Source organism: Euleptes europaea, chromosome 9 (genome assembly GCF_029931775.1).
Source record: "Euleptes europaea isolate rEulEur1 chromosome 9, rEulEur1.hap1, whole genome shotgun sequence".
Taxonomy (NCBI): domain Eukaryota; kingdom Metazoa; phylum Chordata; class Lepidosauria; order Squamata; family Sphaerodactylidae; genus Euleptes; species Euleptes europaea.
The window spans coordinates 70,686,977-70,705,931 of NC_079320.1; the positions used below are offsets into that span (position 1 = coordinate 70,686,977).

An 18,955-nucleotide genomic window follows, 5' to 3' on the forward strand; every position below is an offset into this window, starting at 1 on the left:
GCCATTCTGTGACTGGCCCCACCTCACTCGTGCCTGCCATTTTGTGACTGGCCCCACCTCACTCGTGCCTGCCATTCTGTGACTGGCCCCACCTCACTCGTGCCTGCCATTCTGTGACTGGCCCCACCTCACTCGTGCCTGCCATTCTGTGACTGGCCCCACCTCACTCGTGCCTGCCATTTTGTGACTGGCCCCACCTCACTCGTGCCTGCCATTCTGTGACTGGCCCCACCTCACTCGTGCCTGCCATTCTGTGACTGGCCCCACCTCACTCGTGCCAGCCATTCTGTGACTGGCCCCACCTCACTCGTGCCAGCCATTCCGTGACTGGCCCCACCTCACTCGTGCCAGCCATTCTGTGACTGGCCCCACCTCACTCGTGCCAGCCATTCTGTGACTGGCCCCACCTCACTCGTGCCTGCCATTCTGTGACTGGCCCCACCTCACTCGTGCCTGCCATTCTGTGACTGGCCCCACCTCACTCGTGCCTGCCATTTTGTGACTGGCCCCACCTCACTCGTGCCAGCCATTCTGTGACTGGCCCCACCTCACTCGTGCCTGCCATTCTGTGACTGGCCCCACCTCACTCGTGCCTGCCATTCTGTTACAGTGCTTACAGCTGTTCTCAACATTCCAAAAAGGGCCCACAGGTTCAGCAATATCGGGGTCCCCTGTTCTCTGTGGCTAAAAACTTGGGCTGAGATCCCTAACAACAGATTCCACTTTCATTAAAATATTCTCATAGCCTTTGTAAAAGACAACTCGTTTTCCAGAATATAACTGCAAAATCCACCTCTGCAGAATCAAAATATTTAAACTTCAGTCCATATGCATACACCACTAAGTAGCCAGGTTTATAAAACATCTTTAAGAGGGGGGAAAACTTACATGCAAATAGCAACCATCACCACTTTTCCAGGTCCACTGAGAAATATAGCTGAGGCACTGGACCGTGGCTGAATAAAAGAAAATCCCAAAATACATAGTTTAAAATGCTACGTTCCCACACAGAGTGCCTTTGACAGCATGATGTCAAGCAGGTAGTAATCCCAAGTACTATAGTTATACCTAACAATTAGGGCTCCTGTCCAATTAAAGAAACCATAAGCAAAATTTGTTTCAGTGATATAATTCTGAAAGTGATCCCCAAAGACTGGAGATCAGATTCAGCCACCACTGGGGTTCCAAGACTGCAAGCAGGCATTGCTCACACAATCTGAAGCATATCATATCCCATGGGTTGGGGGTAAAAAGGAAAACTAGAAATGTTGCTGGCTGTCTCCACTTCATATTTTGAGAGTGAGCTCGGTCACACTTGTTCTCCTCAGAAGTGTTGCAAGAAGAGCTTCACCCAACCAAAAACTCATGTGTTTTTTTTAATGTGGCCGTTTTTTCATTTTTGTGTCTTTGTGTTTAAAGCTCATCTTTCACCTGGTATGAAGCTAGAGGGATTCTCTGATTTATGAAGGTTGCTCACTAACTAAAGACAGATTGCGATCTGATGCATGTTCACCTGGGAATAAGCATCAATTAATAAAAGGAGGCTTATTTCCAAGAAGAAGGTTGGTTTTTATATGCCAACTTTCTCTACCTTTGAAGGAGAATCAAACTGGCTTACAATCTCCTTCCCTTCCTCTCCCCACAACAGGCACCTTGTGATGTAGGTCAGGCTGAGAGAGTTCTGAGAGAACTGTGACTAGCCCAAGGTCACCCAGCAGACTTCATGCGCAGGAGTGGGAAAATCAATCCAGTTTACCAGATTAGAGTTTACTGCTCCTAACCACTACACCATGCTGGCTCTCAACAGATGCACAGGGTTTAGTCTGAAAAGAAAGGGTGTGGCTCATCTTTCAAATGACCAGAAATCTTTACTTGGTCTAGCCAGAGGAATTATCTGATATTCGGGGATTTGCCAGTTAACCAAATTTGAGTGCTCAGAACAAGAACAGATTACACAAGGCACAAAACTATTGATCCTCAAATCACTCCGTTTGAGTTTAAGGGGGGGGGTCGCCCTTTTCAACTAATATCCTCAGCATGAGCTTTCCTATCCTCCCACAAAATCCCGCCATACGCACAGCCTCGTTTACGCCTAGAAATGTGCAGTAAGGAGCAAGACCTTTTGACACAGGTGAAAATTAAAACACAAACACATTATCTCACCTTAGTATCTCCTAGGAAATCTTTGTATTCCTTCAACAACTTTTGGTTTTTAAACAAATCTGTAATGATAAGTTTATTAGAGCCATTAAGCAAGACAGGGAAGAAAAGTTGAAATTCAGCAACATAAGCATGCCACGTTGACCCATAAAAGACACCTTGACCTCAGCAACCCAGAAATCTTGTGAGGGCTGTTTAACACCACAACCATTGTCAGCTAGTGTGGCAAAGCCTAACCTACCTCAAAGGTAGGTTGTGAGGGTAAAATGGAGGAGGGGAACCATCTGTGCTGCTCGAGAGAAGGACAGGATGCAAATATACCAAGGACATAAATTTAATGTGGGATTATAAACATCAAATATATACATAGGAAGTATAATGACGTATAGGCATGCCCCTGGGGGCTGGGACTGGCCACAACAAGTCCTCAACAAGAGTACACTTTGAAAAAACATATACAGGTCGCGACCAACCGATAAGATTGTTTGAAGCAGCTCTTAGTGGAAGCAATAAACCTTAAGAAAAACATGCAGTGCACCACAACCACCGGGAACATAAACATGTTAATGCCACCCTCTTTGTGGCATGCAGAGGCAGCGATTCATAGTGGTTATAGTACTTTACCAGGACAGAAGAATGCCAGATTCAAATACCCACTCAGGGTGACCATGAAACAATCTCTCTCTCAGCCTAACCTACCTCATAGAGTTACGGTAAGACCAAAATGGGATAAGAACCACAAACACGGTCCTGAGTCCCAGGCAGGGAAGGGAGAGTCAAAATGTAATAGGTAGATTTATAATGTGTATTAACAAGTCAGCAGAAGCTTCAACCCCAGCGGGGTTATCACAGAATGCATTTTGATGGAGGTTATTTTTTTCCAAAATGGCTATTACAAGCATTAGAATGGTTTAGCGTTCTCTGAAGCATTCCGCACTTGCGTTTGCCTTCAAGTCTCATCTGACTTATGGCAACCCTGCAGGATTTTCAAGGCAAGAGATGTTCAGAGGTGGTTTGCCACTGCCTGCCTCCACATGGGCTGAGAGAGTTCAGAGAGAATTGTGACTAGCCCAAGGTCACCCAGCAGCCTTCATGTGGAGGAGTGGGGAATCGAACCCAGTTCTCCGGATTAGAGTCCACTGCTCTTAACCACTATACCACACTGGCTCCACTCCATGCTTACTTTCTCTATATTCTATTTCTGCTTCTTTACGCCTTTTTCTCTCTCGAACAAGAGCCTCCAGGCTTCCCCAGACTTCTAGAGACCTGTACCAAGAAGAAGAAGAAAAAGATCAGAGACAAAAAGCATTCTTCAATGTATGCTTTTCCAATCACTACAATTTGGTTTCTAAGAAATACGACTACGAAAAGCAAAGTGCATCCAACCCGTTCGTGGAGATTTTACATCCAGATGGAAACAGGATGATACAACTTTGCTCATAGTGAAATCTATGAACCCGAAAGAGAGATGCTAATTAAAACAGGGGGCCCTTCCTAACTGCATTTTCATACAGCAACATGGATCGAGGCCATGCCACTGCTCCCGGATGCCCAAAAAACATAATAGATGGCAAAGAAACCACCATCAACCCCACGCGGTAGAAAAATTCCACACAGAAAGGCATTAGGAACTAAAATTATATTTTGAACATATGAAGCGGCTTCCTATCGAGTCAGAGCACTGCTCTGTCAAGGCCAATATTGTCTACTCAGACTGGCAGCAGCTTTCCGCAGCCTAGGATAGAGGCCTTTCAAGTCACCTGCTAACCGATTCTTTTAACCAGAAATGCCGTGGACTGAACATGGGACCTTCTGCATGCACAGCAGATGGTCTGCCTCTGACCCACAGCCCCTCCCCCCCACCTCTTTCGGACTGCCGAGATCAAACAGCAATATCCTTACTTCGCCTCCACATCCGATCTCAAAAACACAGTGAAAGCCTCAGTGTCGTCATGAGGGCTCCGCCGCCTGATTTTCCTGAGCTGATCCAGGTCACTGTAGAAGGAGGGAAGCAGTAAGACAAAGACAGACCACACGCTTGGCCCATGGGCTAAAACAGCGGAACGCCAGACCATTTTGCTCAGCATGCAAGGCCTGTTCCCTGCCCGAGGAACCTGAAGCATTGGCAGCAATGCTCCAGCCAGGGGTGTGGGAGAAAATGGTAGCGCCTGGAAATATCATGGAATTTCTACTGATCTCCCGCCTACAGAGATCAGCTCCCCTTGAGAAAACGGCTGCTTTGGTAGACACACTCTGGCACACTTAATCGTGACAAGACAGAGGTTCTGTGTTAGTAGAAAGGCAGACCAGGGACTTCATATCTCTCCTATTTTGGATGGGGTTATACGCCCCTTGAAAAGCCAGGTTCGCAGCTTGGGAGTGCTGCTTGACACAACAGTCACCTTAGAAAACCAGGTGGCTGCAGTGGCTCAGAGCGCTTTTGCCCAGCTTCACATGGTGCATCAGCTAAGTCCATTTAGATCTAGCCACAATGATCTATGCCTTCATTATGCCTAGACTGGACTACTGCAATGTGCTTTATTTGGGGCTACCTTTGAAGAGTGTTTGGAAGCTGCAACTACCACAGAATGCTGCAGCTAGACTGCTAGTTGGGGCCAGCTATAGGGAGCATGTGATCCTGATATTACACATGAACACATGAAGCTGCCTTTTACTGAATCAGACCCCTGGTCCATCAAAGTCAGTACTGTCTACTCAGACCAGCAGTGGTTCTCCAGGGTCTCAGGCAGGGGTTTTTCACATCACCTACCTGCCTAGTCCCTTTAACTGGAGATGCCAGGGATTGAAGCTGGGACCTTCTGCATGCCAAGCAGATACTCTACTACTGAGCCACAGCAATTACACTGTCTACCAAGCTCAATTCTATTCCCAAGCTCAATTCAAGGTGTTGGTTTTGTCCTTTAAAACCCTACATGGCTTCGAACTGGGGTATCTGAAGGACTGTCCTCTTCCATAAGTTCCTGTCTGAGAATTAAGATGCCAACGAGAGGCCCTCCTGACTGTCCCGCCAATCAAAGAAGCCACACTCTTCAGCAAGCAATCCATTCGAGTGTTGCAGCTCACCTGGACTTCAGACAGAACTCATTTATTGCTCTGACGCCTGTGATGAAATTATTCTTCATGTACTTTGGTCCATATTCTCGCTTTTTAAGCACTGCTTTCACTTTGAAAAGGGGGGGAAAGAATAATAGATTCAGATCCAGAAATTACTGACGGCTCACAAGAAGTGAGGAGGAGCCACTCTACACCCAAATTCTTACACGTATGAAAATAAAGGTGTGTTCTCTTTTCCAAGAAAATTAAACAAGCACTAGACATGGCACAGTAATGGCAGAAATACAGTACTGGAGAAGAATAAGAAATTAATGCCATTAATTAATTAATGCCACCAAATGCAAATACTCAGCAGCGCAGGATGTGCCTATTACCCTTTCAAGCAGTTATTCATTTCTACACTCACCTTGTTTAACATTTGTCATCCTTAACAGGCTCCAGGTTCTGCATTTTACAGAAAGCTCCTCCCACCCAAATATTTGGGACTTTCTCCTCCTGTTTGTACATGAACACATGAAGCTGCCTTATACGGAATAGGTTCCTTGGTCCATCAAAGTCAGAATTGTCTACTCAGACCAGCAGCGGCTCTCCAGGGTCTCAGGCAGGGGTCTTTCACATCACCTACTTGCCTAGTCCCTTTAACTGGAGATACCAGGGACTGAACCTGGGACCTTCTGCATGCCAAGCAGATGCTCTACCACCGAGCCACAGCCCCTACCTGCTCCAGCTGCACAGATTTCGCTATCTGCACTAAGGGCCAGAACTTTGAAATGAGATATAGCAATGATGGGTTATAGTATTTCACATGGCCAAAAAACCAGAGTCAAACGGATACAAGCGACATTATTTTATTTTGTGATGAAGAGTTCTGCTTAACTCGAAGGTTTGACAGGGTTCTATATCATTTCAGCAGATCCTAATAAAGGATTGTGCTGCATTTGCATGACTGTAAGCTATTGTCTACAAATTAAAAAAAACGACCCGAGTCCTTTTCAGTTCTCTACATTGGGTTAACAATGTAAAACTACTGTGTGCACACATCTGAAATCTAAGATGGCAGTTTCAACCGCTGTTCTAATATACCAGTCTTTTCCACCCTCCCTTCGTCCACTCCCTTTTTGTCTCTCTCCAATGTCACTGAAGGTTGGAAGACTGAGTGCAAGTAAAAAGGACGATGACCACATGCACACTTAGGGATGCTTCAGGCACACTCCAAATATCCTTTGGATTTCAGGTTCCTTCCTCCGCCCTTAGTGCATGATATGATGCTGTCACTCAAATTTCCCTTCCCAGGCAAATGGCAGCCGTTGAAATTGAGTGAGAAAATTCAATGCATTACCGTGTCACACCATTTGCTCAATATCCCTAGAAATTTCAGGGAGCAAGGGAGAACACCACACATGGTTCCTGTTTTCGGCAAACGCCTGATGTCTGCCACAACAGCTTGGATCCCACCTAAAATTTCTGTGGCCGGGGTGTTAATTTTCCCCAGTTCCCCCCTCTTGCAGCAGCCCTAAATGCTCCCTGAAATGATGTTCCTTTGGGACAGGGGATCCCCAGGAACAGCTTGGAGAAGAAATAAGGTCTCCTACAGGAGAAGGGAATTGGGGAAAATCCCCACCCTCCATCCTGCATCTGGAAACTCTAGGCGGACTCCAAGACAACGCCTAGTTCCAGCGGATCTTTTACAGAAAATGTGCAGTCACCTTCACATGCAGCCCCAATACAAAATCAAGAAAATGCTGATTACCTTTTACTTGGATTGGCGGTTGTAACAAAGGTGATGCCTGACTGCTGGCATCCCGGACTGTAAAACAGAAGAACCTATTAGCGGGGGAGGGGGTGGGGAGACCTGTTTGCTTCCTTATAACAATAAAACAGAAAGCCATTTGGGACATTTTATAACCATCAAATTAAAAGCTGAATGTACTTGGCTGATATTGGGCCAATCATTATTTTGCTAGATAATTAGCAATACTAACACCAGCAATTGGGGTTTTCCAGAAAAATCAGAATTGAACATTTTTCCGGGACATTTTCCTATGCCCTAAATAGAGCGTTACCTGATTTAGCGTGTTTATTTTCACACTTTTAGTAAAGAAATAGTAAGAATATCCCATGTTATTTTTATGTCTTGTTTCAAGTACTTGTTGCTGTATTAAGATCGGGAAAAGACACAAATTAAGAGTGTTTTAAATATTACTTTCACACAAATTCAAAGATTCATGTGGAATTCATTTGTATTGGAATAATATCTGCAAATTTTTAAAGATAAGATAGCATGGACTTCCCTTATGGGGTCTATAAAAGGTAAAGGTCCCCTGTACAAGCACCGGGTTATTCCTGACCCATGGGGTGACATCCTGACGTTTACTAGGCAGACTTAGTTTACGGGGTGGTTTGCCAGTGCCTTCCCCAGTCATCTTCCCTTTACCCCCAGCAAGCTGGGTACTCATTTTACCAACCACGGAAGGATGGAAGGCTGAGACAACCTTGAGCCGGCTACCTGAAGCCGACTTCCGTTGGGATCGAACTCAGATTGTGAGCAGAGCTTGGACTGCAGTACTGCAGCTTACCACTCTGTGCCACGGGCTCTTACATGGGGTCTATATTTAAGATAAAAAACAGAAGCCACTGAAAACTGTTGATATGCTAATTTTATCACCATTCTCGATATGCCATAGAGTCAGTTGTCCCGACTTCTATTTCAACAGAATGTTACTCTCGTCCACGGAGGTAATTGGGGCACCTCATCACTTGCGTTGTTAGTTCCACATCAGATTGGTGATTACAATATCCCTTCCACCACAGAATTTCAGCTTTGGCTGTGCAGATCAAATCAATACCAATCAGGTGAACTCATAACTTGATTTTTAAAATTTGCATTATTACATTTGTGATTTTATTCCCCCTCTCCAACTCTGGTTTACAAATCAATAAAATGTATGTGTGCTCTCACGCATTTCCTATAATCACCAGAAAAATATTACTGACAACTTTGAAACTGCTACGCTTGCCTAATATTGTACAAGCAATGACATCCATCCATTGTTTTAATTTTATGAAGCATAAATCTTTACAAATGGAAAATGTTCTGCAGACAACTTTTCACCCCACATCCCCGATTAACATGACCAGCAAGTTAAAATTGGCATCTGTGTTCAAGCAGACACTTCACAGGAGTTTTTCAGAGGAGTTTATAAATCAAGGCCTATTTTCAACAAAAGCCATATAAGGCACAAACAAAATATTGGTCCAGCACTCCACCCACCCATTCATATGTAAGTGGAAAGTGGCATCCACGCTATGCTGAATCTTGCTCCTCAGGGCATCACGACAAACTGTGGCAGCTTTCTCTGTATGACAGATTGCAATGGGAAGGAGATGTCAGGAAAAACCCTTGTGCGCACTCGATTTTTAAAAAAAATCAATCTTAGGGTAAAGATTAAGGGAACTTTTGCACATTTTGCTGGTGGAACAGAATTATTATTATTATTTTGTTATTTTGGCTTGTGCATAACTCCTGGGCAGAGCTACAAGCGATGCTCAACATGGACTGCCACCAAAGGCGACGATCCCCTGCTGAATTCCTCCACCCACACACCCTGGTCATGTTTACTCAGACATGTACCATTTCTCTTCCAGCAGAGAAGAGAACAGAAGGGGTAGGGGGTTGAGAGATTCAGAGAGCAGCAAGTTTTCCAATAAAAATGCTAAAGGGAAAGATCTCCCAAAGTAGGAAAAATCCCAGGCCCCTGGAGAAATAAGCCCCCAAGCCCTGAAATATTCCAATGCAAACAAAAGCTAAATATTTTTTAACTCCACAGATTTCATCAAGAGAGATTTAACGTAAACGGCCAGGCGTCCCCCTGCACGTTCCAGTCTTCTCAATTAAATGTACTAGAAGAATTAAGTTCTTATGACTCCAATAAGAAGAGCAAGCCCAATTTCTTCTTTGTTCTCTAGATTTGGATCCTTTCTACACATCCACAGCCTTTTAATAAAACTGAAGCAAACTGGAGACATGTAGGTTAGCCCCCTGAACTCAGTGACAGAAAGCAGAACTTCTGTGTTCTTATTCATAAAAGACTGGACATGTGGCATGAATTATTCAGAAGTTGAGCAGGGTACACTGTGTACACAGAAAACCAAGCAAATTAGTTCCTGCCTTAACTTCCAAAACACAGTCAGGCCCGATCTAATCTCTCTCCTTAAGACGCAGAGAAGGACCTTCATATCTTTACAACACCAAACTGTCAAGTTTTACACTGATAGCTCACTGCTGAAGGCAGAGGTTAGTTACCACTGGCAAGCTCAGAAGAAGCCAACTTTTATTAGGAGGAGCGTCTTTCTTGTAAAACAGACAGTCGCAGTAACATTATTTAAGAAAAGGTCAAGCCATAAACTTTGATCAAGAAGAACGATCTCCATGAAATGTCAAGATTTACTGTTGAACATTAAGAGAGCACTACGCAATATGCCCTTTAAGAGAGAGAATGCTGTGTGTGTGTTCAGCTCCCAGACACAATGATTAAGGCTTAACAAAAAAAAAAAAAACCAGTGGTAGACTTGAGGCAAATCTGGCCAACTGAGATGCAAGACAACTGATCTCAGGATCAAGCAAGGGTTGAAGATAATAATGTTTAAAGCCTTAAATGGATTACCTCCCCACAGAATATTGCTATTCCATACAGAAGGAGCCAGGGGTCCAAAGAATCTCATGCAAAATGCCTTTGTCTTCTATGCAGTCAAAGCTCCCCAGTGAACAAGAAAAGCCAGAGAAACTCTACGTCAGTGGTTCTCAACCTGGGGGCACAGCGCCACTGTCCTGGGACAGCCCCCATCCCGGGCTGTCCAGGACTAACCCAGACGCCCCGTAACCCTGATCCGTCCGCGAGGGCAGGGAAGACCCCAAGCAGAGAGGCGAGGAACCGGCCCACCAACAGCCGGAAGGAGCCGGGCTGCAGAGATGCGGCGGCATGCCGCCGCACACCAGCTGTAGCCCCACCGCCCAGGTGAGAGGCTGGTGGGCCTGCCCTGGGCGCGGTCGCACCTGCGCCAGGCGGATGACCTGGCGGGATGTGTAGGCAGCCGAGGAAGCTCCCCTGGCTCAGCCCGTTCAGGTCTCGGAGGAGAAGAGGACGGTCCCCCTTAAGGCCTCCCGAGGGTCCCCCCCAGCCCTCCACGTGTTCCATTTCCCCGGCTTCCGCGCTGCCACCAGGGGTCCCCCCCCCAGCCCTCCCCGTGCTCCATTCTCCCGGCCTGCGCGCTTGCCGCGCTGCCACCGGAGGGACTCCCCAGCTCTCCTCGTGCTCCATTTCCTGGCCGCGCGCTTGCTGCGCTGCGGCCGGAGGGCACCCCCCAGCCCTCCCCGTGTATGTGTGTGTGTGTGCTCAAGATCCCCGGGCCACTGGCGAGTGCGTGTGTGTGTGTGGGGGGGAAGCCTCCCTCCCTCTCTTTCCTTCCTTTTTTCTTTTTTTCTTTCTTTCCTTCCCTTCTTTCCTTTCTTACTTCCTTTCCTCCTTTCTTCTTTCCTTTTTTCCCTTTCTTTCTTTCCTTCCTTCCCTTCCTTACCTTCCTTCTTTTCCTTCTTTCCTTCCTTTCCTTCTTTCCTTTTTCCCCTTCATTTCTTTCCTTCTTTTCTTCCTTTTCTCCTTCCCTTCCTTCCTGTCCTCCTTTCCTTCTCTCCCTCCCCTGCATAGCCTCTGCTAGGTTTGCAAACCTCCAGGTGGTGGCTGGAGACCTGGCAACCCTTGCCTCTCCCCCCCCCATGCCGGGAGATCAATGCCCGGTATGGCCCCCGAATGATGTTATAAATGTGCAAATGGCCCTTGGCAGGAAAAAGGTTCCCTACCCCTGCCCTAATGTAATCAGGTAAAACCAGCCCAAAGCATAAAAATGTCACCATGCTCGCCTTTCGAGTTTTAATTCCATTTGCCTCTACATATCTCTGCAAGAGTGGATTTTCAACGCTTCTTCATATCAAAACAAAGACAAGAAACAGACTAAATGTTGAGGATGACATGAGGTTGGCTTTAACAAACACTCAGCCATGAATTTTGAAGCTGGCTACCCAGATGCAAGCACAACCATTACATTAAATATTAATTAATTATTTAATGAAATTAATTAATTAAATATTACATTGGAATTATATTCTGAAGAATCTATTTGTATTGTGTTTTCTTTATCCTATTGAAAATGTCATTTATGGCTTTATTATGCAAATGTGGCGGGGGTCGCAGGTTATTTGGCAATTGTAAAAGGGGGTCACGACTCGAAAAACGTTGGGAACCACTGCTCTACGTTATCACTCAAAACTTGTTTCATAACTCATGCATGTACAAAAACAAGCAGAGAGCTAAAACCTGGCATTAACTGACTTGTCCGCATCAAGACAGACCTGTTGTTTTTAATAAGAAAACCAGAGTGGTAATATGAATACTTCTGGCATTAAGAGTGGAAAACTGAAACTAAAGCCTCCATTTTTCCATGAACTTGCTAGCCTTGGGCAAGTCTCTTGGGTATCAGCCTCAGTTCTCTGACATGTAAAAAAGGCATACGGTCTATTTCATAGAGAGGACACAAAAGGTTGGATGAGGCAAAGACTGCAAAACAGGCCTTTTACGCATGGGTTGTTTACATTGCCATCAAGCCATGAGTACTTCGGGGCTTTGTTTTCATTACACATGCATTTTCCGACCTTTAGAAGTCGCCTCGCTCTCCCCTCTCATTTTCCCTGTGTTTTGTGGATGCTGTTTTACTCTGAGTTTAATGTCTGCCTCAATTCCAAATCGAAAGCTGGTCCTGTGCATACTTGTCAATTTGCGATTTTCTCCCCACACCCATTCTCGCTTCCCCCCCACCACTTGTCTTCTCCTCATCCAATTACTCCCCTCAAAACTGGAATACTATGAGGCTGATTATTTGGTCAGTTTCACAGTTAGTGTGGTCAGTTTCAGACCTAAACCAGATCCAACAGGGTTTTTTTGTCTGAGACTAGAACAAAAGTACGTACACAACTATTTCAGAAACTTCTCTCCTTTGGCAAAGGTCTTTAAGGCACATTTCTATCCATTCTTGACCTGAAGTGCAACAACAGCCATTTGCTTAAATGCCCCAACTAATTTGTTCCAAACAGTACCACCAATATGAAAGTGATTTCAAAACGAGAAGTGCCACAAGATGATTTGATCTGTGCTTTATAAAGTAGTGCCTACCGAGAACCACAACCAGAAATTCTGCAACTGTATTTGCAAATTAATCCCAGCAAGAAATGAGACAGGGGCCTAGGAAGAAACCAGACAGAAAGACAGTAGCAGAAGCAGCAACATCGCCCGCTGTGGCAGAATTAGAGATTGCAACTGACACAAGACACCCCCCCCCCATAAGACCTGAAAGGAAGAATATATGCACACCTGACGCTGTTTTCGGCGCACCTCCTTCAGGGACTGGGGGACTTGCATCCTGTGTTCCTGTGCTGTTTTTCTGACCATCTGAAGTATAAACTCTTACTTGACTTGTTGGAGGAAGAGGCAGACGGTTACACAGAAGCAGGGGAGAGAAACTTCCAAGTCTGACAGGTATCCGCCATCCTGTAGAAAGCAGGGAAGGAAACTATCCAGTGTTAGAAAGAAGCAACATGTCAATAAAATGGTTGATTTTTGTTTGAAGTACTGCTACTGGCCTCTCACAAATAGCTTGGATATATTAACTGTTGTATCCGCATCAAACATTCTGCAGAACTCCAGGAGATTCCTATTTATTTCCCCTTTTAATGCACACACAGTACTCAAAATCCTGCATATAAACTTCAATTACCTTCTCAAGGTTCACCAACAGGTTCCTTCAGGATTAGCTACTCCTAGAATAAACCTCACTGCCAGGTACAGAAGGCATTACACACTTGTACATAATGAGCTGGAGCTATTGTTAAGTAGAAGAGCATGTGGAAAGCCCAATCCCTGCCTCCTCCAGCAAAAACTGAACTTGAACACATAAGCTGCCTGAATCAGACCCTTGATCCATCAAAGTCAGTATTGTCTGCTCAGACCAGCAGCGGCTCTCCAGGGTCTCAGGCAGGGTCTTTCACATCACCTTCTTGCACAGTCCCTTTAATTGGAGATGCTGGGGATTGAACCTGGGACCTTCTGCATGCCAAGCAGATACTCTGCCACTGAGCCACAGCCCCTCCCCCAAGAAGAGGTCTTTCATATCACTTATTTACTTGGTCCCTTTAACTGGAGATGCTGGGGATTGAACCTGGGACCTTCTGTATGCCAAGCAGATGCTCTACCACTGAGCCTCAGCCACTCCCAGCCACGCTTGCGTAATCAGGCTAGGAAAGATCTCTCTGCTCGAGATGTTGGCTGGGCCATCTCCCCAGTTGGGAGGAGGAGGAGGGAGACAGATACACATGGGAAGCCCAGGGCCACCACTACAAGGGTTCAAGCCCTGCTAGGGGACCAATGTACCTGTGAGGAAGGGCTGTGGCTAAAATAGGTCGACCATATGCTTTACGTGCAGAAGGTCCCAGGTTCATTCCCCAGTATCTCCAGCTAAAAGGATCTCAAGTTGCCTGGGCTGGGATAAACCTCACCCACCCCATCCCCTTGGAAAGCCACTATGAGTCAGAATAGACATTACTGAGCTAAACAGTCCAATGGCTTGATTCTGTATAAGGTAGGGCTCGACATATCCCTCTGGTATAAGGCAGGGCTTGACAAATCCCAGGCACCAGGTCGCCATGGCACCTAGAGATTCCACTGCGGTGCCTAGTATTTTTAGCAATGATTTTGTTGCAGTGTCTCTCGATGAGAATTATAGAGCTTATTTTATCATTTCACAACAGAATAAGTTCTGCTGCACAGCATAAAAAACACATGTGCATGAAGGTCTTGTCATTGTTTGTTTATATGTTAATTTTACACCATTCAACAATGGTGGATAAATTCATTTCTTAACCAGTTTCTTTCTATATTGGCTCCAATATTCAATTAAATGGACCTTTTAAAGCAATAAGGGAATTATCAGAAATAGGGGAGGTTAGGGTAGGGGTCAGATTTTTGTTGTAGTGACAACAACCCAGGCTATCCCTATATTTATACACAACGCTTTATAGCAAAAGAATTGTGGTAGCAATAATGAGAAAATATGGTAATTAATATACAAAATTCTGAAGACGAAAAAAACTCTGGTGCCTAAATTTTTGGGCTGGTTCCTAGTTCTACAGAAATTTTGTCAAGGCCTGGTATAAGGCAGCTTCAGATGAGCCTGCCTACAGGCCTAAAACCAGTCATTCGTATCATTAACATGGAAGTTTCAATCTTTTCATCTTTTTTCTTTCCCTTTCAAGCTGTTTATGCTCTCCAAAAGACTCACACTGGGATGTGTTTCGCAGACAAGCTAGCAAAATAATTCTTTTAAAAGTATGCACTAAGGACTTTCCTGGACTGTTTACAGGCCTAAGGAGAATACAGCAGTAGTAGGTTAGTAGATGTTGAATGTGACAGAAAATGACCAGAACTGCCAATACATTATTTCAAGGGCTCAGGGCACCGAGGCATGGCCTTTCTAGTTATCCATTAAGAAAAATATACACTGATCGTAAAATAACAGATATTCCAGCTACACAAACCAGCAAACTCAACATAAAACATCCAAGCTTTGAGCACTGGACTATACAAGACCATGAATCAGCTAGGGCGCAGATGGCACTACAAAATAAATTCAGGGTGGAACATAAATATAGACCTAAAGCAGCATCTCTCTGCAATGGCTCTTGTACTGCCTCTGCAGAAATTAAGCAAGTCTGGCCCTGTAAGGTCACAAGTCAGCCATTCATTACCTTTGGAAAAGTGGGTTGTGTGTGATAAAGATAAGGAAGTGGGATATGTGGTTTTCCCCGTGCTAACACTAGTCTCTCAGTTAATATAGTCCCCAATTCTTCCCTAAGTAAACAAGCTGCAATTGTATTAATATGTTCAGCTTCTCCTCCGATCCTACCTTTTTGTGTCACAACCTAAATAATTCTGGAGTTTGGATTCAGTGTGACTAGTGTTTGGAAGCTGTGACACAAAAAGGTACGACTGGAAGAGATGCTGAATATAATTGAACCACTTTTGATAAAAGACATTCTATTGCACTTTAGTCCACACACACAAATCCAGGATGTTCATATGTGCTGCATGCTGATGTAACATAGTCCATCCTATTCTCTCCAGGATCAGATGAGCATGCCTATTATATCAGGTGCTGTAGAACACAGGCAGGATAATGCTGCTGCAGTCGTCTTGCTTGTGGGCTTCCTAGAGGCACCTGGTTGGCCACTGTGTGAACAGACTGCTGTTCACTGTGTGAACAGACTACTGGACTTGACGGGCCTTGGTCTGACCCTGCATGGCTTTTCTTATGTTCTTTTTTTTCCCTCCCATGGAAGCAAATGGTTATCAAACACTGCATATAAAATTGTTGGTTATCAAGCACTGCATATAGAGATATTGTTCCAGGTGATGTGATGGGCTTGGGACCCTGGAGAGAGAGCTGCTGCGAGGCAGAATGAACATGACCAACCTAAGGCAGCTTAATATGGCAAGACAGACAGCTTGTGGGTTACATGTTCTTATGACTGTTGTGCCTTTAGATTTAAAGAGAACGCAGAAGGTACTGGCTCCAATTTCTGGCATCATCCAGGTAACAGGTGATATGCAAGATCTCAACCAGAGAACCTGGACAGCCACTGCCAAACAACCAGAATAATCAGGGGACTGGACCAACTGCCCTATGAGGAGCAGTTGAAACGCTTAGGGCTGCTTAGCTTGGAAAGAAGGAGGTTAAGAGGAGACATGATAGAGGTCTATAGAATTATGCATGGTATGGAGAGAGTGGACAGGGAGAAGCTTTTCTCCCTCTCATGTAATACCAGAAAATGGGGTCCTCTGCTGAAGCTGGAGGGTGTGAGATTCAGAACAGATTCAGAACAGAGATTTCTCCACACAACGCATAGTTAAATTGTGGGACTCCCTGCTCCAGGATGTGGTGATAGCTGCCAACTTGAAAGGCTTTAAGAGGTGACTGGACATGTTCATGGAGAAAAGAGGTATTAATGGCTACTAGTAAAAATGGATACTAGTAATGATGCATACTTAGTCTCTCCAGGATGGGAGGAGCGTGCCTATTATATTAGGTGCGGTGGAGCACAGGCAGGATAATGCTGCTGCAGTCGTCTTGTTTGTGGGCTTCCTAGAGGCACCTGGTTGGCCACTGTGTGAACAGACAGCTGGACTTGATGGGCCTTGGTCTGATCCAGCATGGCCTTTCTTATGTTCTAGGAGTTTCCCAACCTGGATCTGGCAACCCTACCTCCCATCCCCTGCTGGTGACCACCCTGGCATCACCCCGTGGCTTCTGCTTCCCAAGATATAACATCTAACCAGCTGTAATTGTAAAATCTCATAATACTAGAACGCGGGGTCATTTGCTGGAGGGTGAGAGATTCAAAACAGATAAAAGGAAGTATTTCTCCACACCAGGCATAGTTAAATTGTGGAACTCCTTGCCCCAGGATGTGGCGATGGCTGCCAACTGGGCTTTAAGGGGGAGTGGACATGTTCATGGAGGAGAGGGCTATCCTTGGCTACTAGTTAAAATGGATACTAGTCATGATGCATGCCCGTTCTCTCCAGGATAAGAGGAGCATGCCTATTGTATTAGGTGCTGTGGAACACAGGCAGGACAATGCTGCTGCAGTGGTCTTATTTGGGGGCTTCGTGGAGGCACCTGGTTGGCCACTGTGTGAACAGACTGTTGGACTTGATGGGCCTGGGTCTGATCCAGCAGGGCCTTTCTTATGCCCGACGCAGCCAAGGCAGCGTCGGCTGTTCATTCATAGGCTGTTACCGCACTAGGTATTCCCAGCGATGTATTAAGAGTTTGAAACTGTTATAAAAAATATTGTTCGCACTTTGTTTGGCCCCTTTAGCTGTGAAGACGTCTTCCAACCATTTTTGCATCCAAAAACTCTTTTTAAGCGATGTTTTTTATAACATTTCCAAACTCTTGATACATCGCTGGGAATACCTAGTGCGGTAACAAGCCAGGGGGGTTACCGCACTTTGTATTCCCAGCGATGTATTAAGAGTTTGAAAATGTTATAAAAAATACTATTCGCATTTTGTTTGGCCCCTTTAGCTGTGAAGATGTCTTCCAACCATTTTGGCATCCAAAAACCCTTTTAAAGCGATGTTTTTTATAACATTTCCAAACTCTTGATACATCGCTGGGAATACCTAGTGCGGTAACAAGCCAGGGGGGTTACTGCACTTTGTATTCCCAGCGATGTATTAAGAGTTTGAAAATGTTGTAAAAAACATCGCTTTAAAAGGGTTTTTGGATGCCACGGCTCATAAACGGTTGGAAGACGTCTTCACAGCTCAAAGGGGCCAAACAATGTGCGGACAGTATTTTTTTTTTAATTTTTATAACAAAACAAACACATACAGTAATAATAATATAAAGAAAATGAAAAAAAGAAAATACAAAAGAATACCTATATATACTTAAGAATACATTCATGGTTACAAAATTATAAAGTTCAAAAAGATACCCCTTCAACCCGCCACTCACCTTAAAAAGTGACCCATTATATTTTTTATAACGTTTTCAAACTCTTAATACATCGCTGGGAATACCTAGTGCGGTATTGGAAAGAGATGTTGGGCAATTCTTTTTATTATTATATAAACACCTAGTGATAATCTATAATTTGGGGGGGGTAAGGAGGCGTGGAGAACTTACTGTGAAAATTATTTTCTGACGGATCAACTTAAAAGGATAAATTTTGATTTAACCCCGTGTATATATTTCATATAATGGCTAATGAGGATACCATAAGATCTGTATTAGATAAAACAGGAAAAGGATGAATTTTTTTATATAGATGGGGATTATGGGGCTAGCAAAAGTAATTACAATTTATTTTCAGACGGAAGAAAGTGAAGGGGGAGTCGTTTTTATTGGCATTAGAAATTTTACGAGACCGTGATTTACATTTATTAATTTTTTATAACTGAGTAGCGACACACGTATGAGGTATTAAATGAGAAAATAATAAAACATTATTTATATATTAAAAAAAAAAAAGGAACGCCTAGTGCGGTCACCCCCACCGATAGCCTCCTCACCCCGTCCATAAGGACAGCGGCTGATCTCAGCCCAGCCCGTGAGCTCCTGCTGCCTAAGTCCACACAGGGGCCGGGGCCTGGCAGGGCGTCCGGGCAGAGCAGGGCCCTAGTCCTCATGGCCTCCGCCCCCCCCCCGCGCCCCCACTCACCGCGGCAGGCTGCCCGGGTCAGCGGCGGCCCCGCCGGGCCCCGGCCCCGCCGCCCCAGCAGCAGATGGAGCTGGCACAGGCAGCCCCATCCCCGGCGCTGGGCGGCCAGAGCCGGCAGCATCCTCCCGCCGCTCCCTCAGCTGCGGTGGGCGAGGGGAGGAGGAGGAGGAGGAGGAGCCTCCGGAATCCGCCTCTCACGGGCACGCCCGGCCTCGGCCGGCTCCGGCGCGGACCCCATGGGCGAAGGCGGAACCGGATGTGCGAGGGGCGCGGGGACGGTCTGCTCACGTCTTCTCTGTGGTCTTCTCCTCCGGCGACGAGTAGTGCGCATGCTCAGAACTCCCCGTCCCTCCCTCCCTCCCTCCCTCCCGGGGCGGAGAGACGAACGAT

At 45.4% G+C, this 18,955-nt stretch overlaps 1 protein-coding gene across 1 annotated transcript in view; it reads right to left on the reverse strand.

Annotated features, from left to right (window-relative positions):
- SLC30A9 (solute carrier family 30 member 9) overlaps positions 1-18,654 on the reverse strand; it is a 40,054-nt gene extending 21,400 nt beyond the window's left edge. The window contains exons 1-8 of the mRNA XM_056855093.1: positions 18,566-18,654; positions 12,654-12,754; positions 6,986-7,042; positions 5,245-5,344; positions 4,063-4,155; positions 3,344-3,426; positions 2,164-2,222; positions 889-956 (exon numbers count right to left, since the gene is read on the reverse strand). Coding sequence (XP_056711071.1) covers positions 889-956; positions 2,164-2,222; positions 3,344-3,426; positions 4,063-4,155; positions 5,245-5,344; positions 6,986-7,042; positions 12,654-12,754; positions 18,566-18,654 — 650 coding nt within the window. The remainder of the gene's footprint in view (positions 1-888; positions 957-2,163; positions 2,223-3,343; positions 3,427-4,062; positions 4,156-5,244; positions 5,345-6,985; positions 7,043-12,653; positions 12,755-18,565) is intronic.
- Positions 18,655-18,955: the final 301 nt, after the last annotated feature.